This window comes from Argentina anserina, chromosome 6 (assembly GCF_933775445.1).
Source record: "Argentina anserina chromosome 6, drPotAnse1.1, whole genome shotgun sequence".
In the NCBI taxonomy this organism is placed as follows: domain Eukaryota; kingdom Viridiplantae; phylum Streptophyta; class Magnoliopsida; order Rosales; family Rosaceae; genus Argentina; species Argentina anserina.
The window spans coordinates 6703084-6715890 of NC_065877.1; the positions used below are offsets into that span (position 1 = coordinate 6703084).

The 12807-nt window shown below is 37.7% G+C and overlaps 2 protein-coding genes and 1 pseudogene across 2 annotated transcripts; 2 read left to right on the top strand and 1 right to left on the bottom strand.

Moving 5' to 3' along the window:
- Positions 1–4858: 4858 nt before the first annotated feature.
- On the bottom strand, positions 4859–5842 carry LOC126796753 (uncharacterized). Its single transcript, XM_050523490.1, has 2 exons — positions 5366–5842; positions 4859–5200 (listed from the first exon to the last, which is right to left on the bottom strand). Exons 1-2 carry the CDS (start codon positions 5840–5842, stop codon positions 4859–4861), a joined length of 819 nt encoding a protein of 272 aa, XP_050379447.1.
- Positions 5843–7112: 1270 nt separating this feature from the next.
- On the top strand, positions 7113–8393 carry LOC126796754 (DNA repair protein XRCC4-like; annotated as a pseudogene).
- Positions 8394–11211: 2818 nt separating this feature from the next.
- Positions 11212–12270, top strand: LOC126799779 (universal stress protein PHOS32). Its single transcript, XM_050527044.1, has 4 exons — positions 11212–11487; positions 11619–11728; positions 11840–11958; positions 12035–12270. Exons 1-4 carry the CDS (start codon positions 11313–11315, stop codon positions 12114–12116), a joined length of 486 nt encoding a protein of 161 aa, XP_050383001.1. The 5' UTR covers positions 11212–11312; the 3' UTR covers positions 12117–12270.
- The last annotated feature ends 537 nt before the right edge of the window (positions 12271–12807 follow it).

Sequence of the window (12807 nt, forward strand, 5' to 3'; positions counted from 1 at the left end):
TCATCATGTGCATTATTGCTTAATTAGGTTGACTGGTGTCGTATAGCAGTGAGCTAGTGACCACTAGAATGCTGAGAGAGTTCCCACAAAGCCATGGTCTGTGTAATCCAATATTAAACTCCCAGTAATTAACTACATTAACAGAAATTAAGGACCTAAGTGTGCTAGTGTGGAAGTCCAGCTGTGTTTAGGAAATCATGCATGTAAACTGTGAAGTGTGTCGTGAATGTGGAAAAGTCTCGATGAAGATGGAGGCGGGTGAGAGTGAAAGAGAATATCGAGGAACATGTCACCTTGATTAGCGCTTAAGTATGGGGCTTCTGTCTTAACCTTGTCGTTTTCCCTTTTTTTTTTGGGGTCAAAAGTCGTTTGCCCTTTTGATTTGCGTTTTTGTGTTTGTATGCGATCTGTGTCTCATTCTCTTTTGAAACTCACTGTGACTCTGTGAGCGAGTATAGAAGTGTTTGTGAGATTCTTCTTCCACTCAGTTTGACCATCTGTCGATCTGTTTTTTTGTTTTTGCGATCTGCACTAGCAGCTATAAATAATTATCCGTGTGTGTATATATATATAGATAGGTCATAGGTGTATCCAGTTATCCGCACCAGTTCACCAATAAACCCTAGATTAATTAAACCCCACCACCCCCTGCAGATCTGCATGCCACTGTCGCTCAGTGGAGACTGTTGTAATTACTCTAATTATCAACCCTTAACTACAGTAAAAACTAATAATTTCATTCTAATTGTCCATCAATAAACTAATCGGTGGTGGGTTCTGGCCCTATCTGCATACAATCATTAGATTTCTTTTGTTGAAAACCAATAGTGAGAAATTTGTAATAGGATTGATTGTGGCAAGCTCGCAGTGAGAAATTTGCAAGACATGAGGGTAATTCATTAAAGATGCCTTGTTGTTAGTTTTTACATATTTTTCAGGTTCGGGGGTGCTGGCGCTAACAGTGTCGGTTTAGACTTTCCGCTTGAAATTCAACGTGAACTCGGGGATTAACCCACTTTGCTAGTAGAGATCGGTCTATCGGCCTTATTTTAGATGAGGCTCCATTGTCTAATCAGGATGTTTTCTCGGAAGATAATTGTTATGTTATTCCTAATCCGGGTATTAGTGATATGTCCCCTCGGGTTGGGCAAAGTATTAATACAAATAACTTCGGTGAGGATGCAAGCTCCAAGGCTTGTATCACACTGACTTAAAAAAGAAGGAATAAATCTAATAGTAACAAGGTTATATATATATATATATATATATATATATATATATATATATAACTGAGCCGGTGAGCCCATTTCCTTCCATGTTGATCGATACCTACGTGACATCGATCATCTCTCTGATTTAGTTGGTCAATTTGTGGATAGTATGTATAGGAACTAAAGCATGAAAGATGCCCAATACATCAAACACCAGTAATTGACCATGTTCTTTCTTTATAATTAATATATTCAATCCTCATCCTTGGCCTTTCGTTTCCTTGTTTTTTCAAAAGCTGCAGGCGGAGGCATACCCTCCAAAACGAAGTCATCCGGGAGTAGTGGAGGCATCTCTTCATTGGCCTCCTCGCTTTAATGATTGCTGACTCGACTCCGTAAAGTCGTATTAGCCTAGAAGACGAATCTTCTTCACGATCTGCAGAAGCATCACCATATTTCTGTAGAATCTTAGACATTCGATCTGTTCAATACCAGTAAGAACACAGACAATAGAGTTGGGAGAAATGGAGAATGTCTTATTGAATTCAACTGCAACTTGGTGGTTTTATAAGCCTTACAGGAAAGGGAACTGAAAAACAAAGCACCCCACGTTTTTAGCACTATCTAAACACGTGGAAAATGGAGAGGAAACATTCAAATTCACTTCTACTTCCCTAATAACTAGGGATTATTAACATAATAAACCAAACAAAACCTAAAAGACTTAACATATCCTCCCTTAAACTAATTGCATTTGCACTTATGCAATTAGTTTACATCTGGTAACTTGCATATTCTCAGTAACCCACGAAGCCTTTCAAACACTTGAGTTTCAATGGAGTACTCCTAATGTCAGTTGCTTGGTTTTGAGTGCTGCAATGCACAAGCTCCACTATTCCATCTCTGGTAAGATCACAAGAAAGTGAAAGCGAATATATATATGTTTACTGCGACCATGAAGCATAGGATTCTTGGACAACTTTATAGTTGAACTATTGTCACAATACACAGTAGTGCTTCCAACTTGAGGATCCCCAAGTTTCTCCATTATTTTTCGCATCCAAACTCCTTGACAAGCACAGGAAGCTGCAATAATGAATTCAGCTTCTGTAGTGGATAAAGTAACAACTGGTTGCTTCTTAGAGGACCATGAAACTGCACCTGAACTGAACATAAACACATAACCAGATGTGCTCCCTCGATCATCTAAGTCCCCTGCATAGTCACTATCAGTAAATGTCTCAAGCTTCTCAGTTCCCAAATCCACTGTTCCCTTGAGATATCTGAACACTATTTTAATTGCCTGCATATGTAACTCAGTTGGGCACCCCATGAATTGGCTAACCAAGCTTATCACATACATAAGGTCTAGTCTTGTAGCTGTCAGATACATCAAATAACCAACAACTTGCTTATACAAAGTATCATCAACTTTCACTCCATTCTCATCTTTCATCAACCTACTACCAGGAACAATAGGATTCTTTGTTGAATTGCTCCCTGCCAGGCCAAATCTCTCCAACACCTCCTCTGCATACTTCTTCTGACCAAGGTAAATCCCTTCCTCAATTTGAACTACTTCAACCCCAAGAAAATAATGCATCTTACTAAGGTCAGACATATCAAATTCCCTCTTCATAGATTATTTAAACTCTTCAAACATTTTCTCATCATTACCAATAAACATAAGATCATCAACATACAAGCTAACAATGAGAATGTTACCTCCTTCACTTAGCTTCACAAACAAGGTATGATCATGTGGACATCTCTCAAAGCCTTCCCTGACAAAGTAAGCTTCAATGCGACTGTACCATGCTCGTGGAGCCTATTTAGGGCCGTATAAAGCCTTCTTTAAGTTATTCACCTTCAACTCTTCTCCTTTCTTCACATACCCCTGGTAGCGGCTAATCCACATAAACAGCTTCATTAAGTTCCCCGTGCAAAAATGCACTCTTGACATCTAGCTGATACACACTCCATCCCATTTGAGCAGCAAGAGCAATTACCATTCGAATGGTGTCCCAGCGAGCCACAGGAGTAAAAACTTCTTGATAGTCAATACCATACTATTGAGAGTATCATTTTGCCAGAAGCCTGGCCTTGTACTTTTCAACCTCACCTTTCTCATTCGTCTTTGTTTTGAAAATCCACTTTCTTGCTCCCTCAGGTAAATCAGTAACTTTCAAGTACCATTCTTTTCTATAGTACCCATCTCTTCATCCATTGCATCTCTCCATGTCACACTTATGTTAGCTTCTTCAAATGTAGTTGGATCAGATGCAGATGTAAACATGGCAAGATTGTTTGAACTTTTCTCACCTGACAAACCTTCTCCAGTGACATAATCTTTCATCTAATAAGGTACTCTTATGTTCCTCCCTTCTTCTTGATCCTCATCAATAGTCTGACTTTGGTAACCAGTTTTTGGAGTTTGAACACTTGTATTCACATTATCTTCAGTTTTTTCTTCACTTCCCTCTTCTTCATTTTGTGAAACATCCTCAGTTGTTGCAGCCTTAGTTACTTCACCCTTCGTTACATCACCCTTCGTTACTTCAGCCTCAGTTGCTTCTTTTGCAATTTCTCCCCAATCTAACACATCTAGCTTCATTTCTTTTGCACGTTTCCCCCAGTCCCAACATTCATCCTCCTCAAATACCACATCTTTGCTGATCACAATTCGATTGGTTTTCGGATTATAAAGCCAATAAGCTTTTGATTCTTCACTCATTCCCAACATCACACACTGCATGCTTTTATCATCAAGTTTCTTCCTCTTAGCCTCTGGTACAAGAACATGTGCAACACAACCGAAAACCCTGAAATAATGAACAATTGGTTTGATGCCACTCCATGCTTCCTCAGGTGTCATTTCCTTTACTGCCAAGGTAGGACTCCGATTAAGAACATGAATGGTCCAGTTAATAGCTTCAGGCCAAAACTCCATCGGAACAAGCTTCTCAGACAACATGCTTCGAACCATGTTCATGATGGTTTGATTCTTTCTCTCAGCTACACCGTTTTGCTGAGGGGTGTAAGCTGCTGTCAACTGTCTACTTATACCCTGTGAGCTACATAATGTATTGAATTCTTTAGAGGTGAACTCTCCTCCCCTATCAGTTCAAAGACATTGAATGAATGCTCCTATTTCTTTCTCCACTAAATTCTTAAAATTCTTAATGATGCAAGTGCTTGAGACTTCTCAGATAAAAATGACACCCAAACTTTGCGACTATAATCATCAATGAAAGTAATCAGATACCTCTTTCCATTGCTTGATATAGGCGTAATAGGCCCACAAATATCTGAATGCACAAGCTGGCAGCCTATGGTCTCCACAAGCTTTTCTTTGATATAGGCTCCATGTACTACTTGCCTACCATGCAGTCTATGCATAACTTGCTCAGTGTCTTCATTTCTGGTAACCCTTTCACCATCTTCTTGTACTGAAAAGTTCTCAAACTCTTGAAGCTGAGGTGACCATAGCAACAATGTCATAGGTGTGTGTTATCTTCAGAGGCAGCCTTAAAACAAGTTGAAACCTTTGGCATCATAGTTGCTAGAATAACAAACATTCTGTTAGCCGACATTCTGGTTTGCATGATCAACCCTTTCATTTGGTGATAAACTCGACACATTCCATCTCAGATCAATATTGCTCCTCCTTTCTCTTGTAATTGTCCGATGCTGAGCAAGTTATTCTTCAATTCTGGCATATAGTAAACATCAGTGATCACTTGTGTAATTCCATCAACATGTAATCTGACATTACCTCTTCCAAACACGGTCATCTTTGAATTGTTATCGAGCTTCACAGATTGTCGAAACTGCTCATCTATCAGAGTGAACCACTCCTTATTGCCAGTCATATGATTGCTAAAACCGGAGTGCAGAAACCAAACCTCTTCCCTTCTGGCATTGTTGAGCTCAACATGTGTCATCAACTCTGCACAGTGTGCATACTTCTCCCAATCCGGGCATTCATTCTGAAAGTGCCCCAAATTGTGACATTTATAGCACTCAATCAATGCTTTCTTAAACACTTACCTGCCTCGACCTCTACCTCTACCTCGGCCTCTAAAAGCACCTCTAAAACCACAACGGCCTCTGCCTTTGAAAAATTAGATGTCTTCAAGGGCAGCCTTCAACACTTGTTCTTCTCCACCTGCACGGTTAAACATTCGCTGCTCATGAACTAGTAGACTACTTTGCAATTCAGCAATGCTCATGGTCGTGAGATTATTAGATTCTTCGATAGAACACACAACATAGTCGAATTTGGCAGTCATCGACCTCAAGATCTTTTCAATAATCATCAAATCCTCCATCTTCTCATCATGAGCTTTCATTTTGTTAACAACTGTAAGAGTTCTGGCAAAGTAATCATCTACCTTTTCTCCTTCTTTCATTCCCAAAAGCTCAAACTCCCTTCTAAGAGCTTGTAACTGAGCCCTTTTCACCTTTGTTGTACCATGATACTTCTGTCTCATGGAGTCCCAAATTCCTTTTGCCGTCTGCTTGTTCATGATTGTGTCCATGATCGATCTATCAATCGCCTGAAACAGATAGCCTTTGGCCTTCAAGTCCTTTAATTTCATCTCGTGCAACACCTTGCACTGATCCTCCATTTCTTTTCGCTAATCCTCTCTCACTTTCCGCTGTGTCTCAGATTGCTGCCCTCCTCCTGACACTATTGAAGAGAAACTTGCGGGTGTAAACACTTCTTGCGTCTCCATCACTTGCGTCTCCATCGGGATCCCAATCGCAACAAGATCCCAGCACTCTTTGGATCGAATGAAGTTCTCCATGACCAGCCCAGTGGTTGTAATAACTAATAATCCTTGAACACAGGTATGGAAGGCTGCACACAATCACTCCCCTCTGTTGCCACCTCTCGATCTCGCAATCACTAATCTCACCTGTTTCACTCTTATGAGAATGATCTCTCACTCTCTCAATCAGGCCCCGTGATGGGGCTCTGATACCAGATTCGTTGAATACCAGTAAGAACACACATATACAATAGAGTTGGGAGAATGTCTTATTGAATTCAACTGCAATTTGGTGGCTTTATAAGCCTTACAGGAAAGGGAACTGAAAAACAAAGCACCCCACGTTTAGCACTATCTAAACAACGTGGATAATGGAGAGGAAACATTAAAACCTACTTCTACTTCTACTTCCCTAATAACTAGAAATTATTAACATAATAAACCAAACAGAACCTAAAAGACTTAACATATCATCTGCAAGTTGTTTACTGGTCTCTATCTTAGTTTCTGCAAGATTTGGCAACTGAGGTCCAATAAGACGCTTGGTTGGTTCTCCCTCAGATGCAATACTTCGAGTTTGTCCTTGAGAACCAACGCTGCTCTCTTCTTGAGATGCAGTGATGTTTTCTCCTTTAGTAGAAGATATATCAATCTTCTTCTTTTTGTTTGATCTTGTCCCACGATTCTTGTTGTTGCCCATCCTAAGAATTTATAATTATCAAGAAGGTTAATGGAATGGAGTCTATGATCAAGTAAAGATTTGAATAAGATATAAGGCCTATGATATTGGTTTAATACAGAGCCTAAATCCAAAACCTTGTAGCACTAGGAAATGTTACATGAAAGAAAAGCCAATACCAAGTGGAATATGAAATGTTCATTCTCAGACTTGGGCTTCATGAGCAACACAGAAAATGAGTTGTAATTTGCTTTGGGTCTTTTAGGAATATAAAGTTATAAATACTAAACATATCCTTGTAGCGACAATTAATGAAACATTCATGTAGTTAAAGGAATTACACGATCCAACCTCTGTCTTCTCCATCGACTGTTCTCTGATCTCTCTATCAATCATCCTCCAAAACTCCCTAGTTCCTTGTTTCTTGTTTTGCCTTCTGCAACACAAATGGAGGACGATGCCTCATTCCCCAGGCACTCGTGCTTGAAACTCCAACCCATAGACTCTCAGCCCATCTTCATCAAGGGCACATAGTTTGCCTCCTGCTTCGACCTCTCCATCATCGACAACCTCAACGCTTGGGTATGTCGCGCTTCCGAAGACACCGTTTGAGACCGAGCCGCCCAGTGGGACCAGCCAGTGCCCGAGTACGTCTCATTGGTTGACGTTATTTAGGGTTTCAGTACTCCGAGCCGTCTATGGGTTCGTTGATGCTGGCAATGGCCACAAGAGAGTGAGTTGTCACAAAACGAATCAATAAAGGTTGAGTCTTTGATATTTTTTGTTCTAATGTTATGATTTTTTTGGGGTGGTGATTGTTTGTGTGGCAGTTCTCATGGAGTTTTGACAAGCAAGGGACGTAGCTGGAGTGGAGGTGGAAGTGTCAGTCGTCACCCAATAGTAAGAAAACTTAAATTGTTGTGTTGGATTTTCTGACTGATGCTAATGTTGGGTTTAGTGTAAGTGTTTTGCTTAATGCTTGTTTTTCATTATGTTTTAAGTGTAAGTTTCGATTTTGATGTCTGGTTGAAGATTGCAAAGAGTTTTTTGGTTATGAAGAAACCCATTTGGGTCCCCACCATGTGATCCACCACCATCATGATTTTATGTGTGTATGTGTGTGGAAACTGCTAATTCCGCATACATTGTTATAAAGACATGAAGTTGTGCCTATCTAACGTTACTTATGATGGGAAGGGTTTAGGGGAGAAGTTAATGTTAGGATACTACGTTAGAATGAGTTTGCTTACATCATAAAGCTGATTTGTATTGCCTAGGAGATGTTTCAACAAAAAATTGAACATAGACTCCCAATTTTCATAGGAAGAGGTAGCATGATCAATCATTAAGGAGTTTTAGGAATTTTTTTTTTGAAATTTCACCTTTAGCTATTGATGACTCCTATTCATGTGACATGATACTTTGGAGAATATCTCTCACCAGTCGTGGGGATAGTGATAAAAATCAATATACTTAGTTGGCTTCTGGGGTGGCAAACTCTTGAAAAGTGACAAACTTCTAATTGAATCTTCTTTTGTTTTGAGAGGATCATATTTATTTAAGTTTTGTTGTCTGTGGTATATTTGAGAGTGTCAACTATTTTTCTTTGTCTTGTTCATACTAGTATATGTATGTTTGTATATGAAGAAGTTGTGAGAAAAACTCACTCATTTGAAAAGGTTAAAAGTAGAAGCTAAGAAGTGTGTAGCACAGATGCCCTACACATAGCATATAAGCAAATCTTTTTTTTTTTTTTTTTGCAAAAGCATGAGTTTCTTACTGATATGTGATCCTTCACTAGGCAATAATTTTTTTTATATTTATATGATGGGAAAAAGATTGTATGACAATCTTAGTGCCCTAATTGTAGGACATTGTTTTGCGCCCAGTGTAATAGGGGTGGCACTCGGTTAATTCGGTTTGGTTTTTACCTAAAACTGAAAACTGAACTGAAAAAAAATTCAGTTCGGTTTGCGCTTTTGTAATACCTAGAACTAAAAACTGAATTAACCATTTTGGTTCGGATTTTTTCAGTTTTTTTTATTTTTTTTTTTCAATTTTAATGAAAATAAAAATCATAGTACAATCGTTTCAAAAAATCATAGTATGATCGCGATACAGTAGCAATGACACAATCAAATTACCAGAAGAGCAAGAAAATTCATAACATGTATAATCTTTCCAATTCGAACTCAAAACTTGAACCATATCAAAATGAAGAGAATCCTACAACTAAGATGAAGACGTGAAGTGATGAACTATTTCCTCCAAACCCAACAATCAAACCCCAAAATTTCTAACTTCACTCCAAAACACAAACTTAAAAAAAAGGCAAGACCTTTTAAACCAGATTGCAATAAAACTCCCAACTTTTCTACAGGGGAAAAAGTTGCAGATGTGGATTTTCTTCATGCTAGTTCTTTGGTAATGTTTTGTGTTTGGAATTGTTATAGATGTGAATATGCCTTATGTTACAACTGTGGATATGCTTTGCAATCAGTGAACAAATTATTGAGCAAGCAGAAAAAGCACATTCATCAAGTTATGTTAACTCTAGGCAGTTCATGTGTGATCATTAATGCTTTGTAGCAGAAAAATATATGATTATTTGTCCTAGACTTGAAGATGGAGGTTAGAGGTACCAGGGGCGAACTCGAAGGTATCAAGGGCAATCTTCTGAAAAATAAATTGTCACCATTGTTAGTCATATAACATGGATATATAACAGCAGAAGAGTGGTTGTCTATTAATGAGAAGATTCATTGTACATATTCATATTCATATTCAAATAGCTGTATTGGATCAATATCATAAATTAACTACTTGTACTTACTGGTCTTATATGTATATGTTTGTTTTCAAATGTCACATAGTAATCATAATATCATTTAAGTTTTAAAATTTAAGAAAAAATAATACAGAAATAATACACTTGAGTACGTTATATCACCAAATAATTCATGTAAAATTTCTAAAATGTCTAAGTTGGTCATTTGACAAATTAAAAATATAAGTCAGTTTCAGTTTACCAAACGTTTTGTCACTGCTTCTGCCACTAACAGTCACTTATAAAAGTCAATTTACCAAACACTTAACTGTTTTAATTATCAGCCAGTTATTTTCAGAAATTAATAAGAACTCAGGGCTTAAAACTCATAAAATGTTTGAATGTCCTCATTACTATTTGTACATGTTTTACAGATGTGCTCACATTGGATCGCACTCATGACTCACACAATCAAAGTAGAGAATTTTCTTTTATGAAGAAACAATGAATATAATTAATTGAGTAATGGACCCAGACTTATTGAATTTCCAATTTTGGTGTGTGTATTGAACTGGCAATGAAGCAAAAGGATGGCAAGATAAGCTTCAGTCATATGATAAGGACAAAGGAAACTTCAAAGCAGCTTCCTTCAGTATCTCCTCTGCCTCCATCGTCTGTGAGCTTATGAGGTTTGACTAATTGTCTCAGCTGAAAGGTAAATTTGGTAGTTCAAACAAATCAAGCTCTCTTGTTCTTCCTAGAACTCCGGAAGTATCCACCAATTTCACATTGAAAAACTATAATTAGTTTGAAAAGATCAGCTCTAGCCTATTTCATGCGGAGGTTCTTCCATCCACCATGTGAAAGTTCACCTCATATCTGCTAACGGTGAGTGTTACACATTTGCACAACATAGTCAAATTACTCAAATTGTGGCTCATGTTATGCCATGTCATCAATTTTAATAGCAGGTAAATGTTCACAGGATAGATGTCAGAATTTTCGTATTTCATGACCGAGAGAGCAAGCACAGTACCTGTAGCATTTTAATCAGAGGGTGCCACTCAATAATAAGGTATGCAAAACTAAGCAAATTTGAAATCTCAATCGAAGTCTTAATTATCATATACGTTAACTGAAAACATTACTAAATGATTCTTCGGTTTGTAAATTATATTCGGCTCGAAATGATTTTAAGGGATAACCAAAATTAGTTCATAATTTTTAAGTCAATTCAATTATAATAGATCAAGATATAACTACTACACAAAATAGAACAAAAACAAAGATTAAAAAGAAGCCAAATTTTCACTTAAACAAATAAAGTTTGAACACCCTTGCGTGCAAGAATGATTCAAGCACAATTATTTACCATCTAATCTATATTATTAATAACTCAAACATGTTTTGATTATTTACTATCTAATCTATACTATTAATAACTCAAACATGTTTTGTCAACTAAAATGACTGTGAAATTACATTAACATATTTGAAAATGAAATTATATAATTCAAAGATAAAAATATAAAATACAAATCAGAATAAAAAAAAGAAATTAAAAAAATTCATATATAGTTAATTATTCCGTAACTCTGTACTTCATTTATTTTAAGGCGACAATCCCATGGTTTATGATCTGTCCCGAAAAAGTAAACCAGCACACAGTTAAAAACATTCCGTTTTCTCCATCTTTCCAGTTCTTTATACTCTGCTTCCTCTCTAAAAGCTGTTTCTTCTTTATAAGTTGTTTTTTAACGTTCACAACCCCACACGCTACACTCGTGTCTCATTCTCCGATAGAGACCCAACTGTTACATAAGGAGCAGGAAAGAAGAAGCTTAAGGAAGGGCAGAGAAGGATCAAGATCATCAGAAACAATGGTGAAGGATAGGAGGATTGGTGTGGCCATGGACTTCTCAAAGAGCAGCAAAAACGCTCTTCAATGGGCTATTGACAACTTGGTCGACAAAGGTGACACCGTCATCATCATCCACATCAACAGCAACAAACTCGACGAGTCTCGCCACATCCTCTGGGGCAAATCTGGTGCTCGTAAGTTCATATCGTAGCTAAACCCCTAAACTCTTCTAATTTCTATGTGTAATTGAGAGGCTGATATCGCCTAATCCCAATTTCTAACTCTCGATGCTTGAAGATTGTATCTGATCAGGGTTTTATTGCAGCTCTGATTCCGTTGTCCGAGTTTAGAGAGCCTGAGATTATGAAAAAGTATGCTATACCAACTGATATGGAGGTGCTCGACACGCTCGACACTGCTTCTAGGCAGAAAGAGGTTTATTTTCTTTGATCAATCCTCTGTTTTTTCTTGTGCCCTATTTAGTCTAATCCAATCCGTCATCTGGGTTTTGATCATGATCTTATTTTTTCTCTTTGGTTGTGATAGGTGAGCGTTGTTACAAAGCTATACTGGGGAGACGCAAGGGAGAAGCTTCTTGAAGCAGTTGAGGATCTGAAATTACACTCTTTGGTAATGGGAAGCAGAGGACTTGGTACTATTAAGAGGTAATGCCCTGCCTGTCTTTTATATTTTGTTCTTTTGATTTTTCGGATTTAAGTTTCTTGTAATTGTTCATTATAGGATTGTGCTTGGAAGTGTGAGCAACTACGTGATGACAAATGCTCCAATTCCTGTGACCATCGTCAAGGATCTTACCAATTGATGATTGTAATCTTGGATCTTGGGCTCTCATGATCGAGCTACCTATCATCAACAAACATCTCTATGTTTTACTTGATCTTGGTTTCATATTGCTCAATCCCCAGATATTGTAGTCTCTGTTTTGAAGAATAATTCATGTACCTGGCTCCCATTTAGATCTGCTTTTATGTGGTAACATTTTTGTCGTTATGCGCACTTATGACTACCTATTACAATTTCTTTGTGAGACAAGCATCTATAATCCTTGCAGAATAAGATCCATGTAAAAGTTACACAAGAAAATCACCAAATACCAGAATCTTGACAGTCTTTCAGGTGATTCATGTAAATTACGGAATTACCAAATATTATTATTTAAATTTGAACATTACAACAAAGGAGATGTAACGCTTAAAATTTATTCATCATAAGTTCACAACTATCTTTAACCTTATGTTACTGTAAGGCGTATCTATCCAAAACTCACCAACAGAATTTGGCACATAGAATACCACATTTATTATTGTCTATCAACAGACGAAAGATGCATATCGGTCATCTATGGCTTTGGACCAAAGCGGGTGCGGAAGAAAGCAATAAGCTTATCTCTAGGAGGCAGAATTTCCTTAATAACAGCATGGTTGATAAACTCATCACTCCATTCACATAGCTTCGGAAATTTCTCTTTTGTTAAGAGCTCCAGTCCTACAATT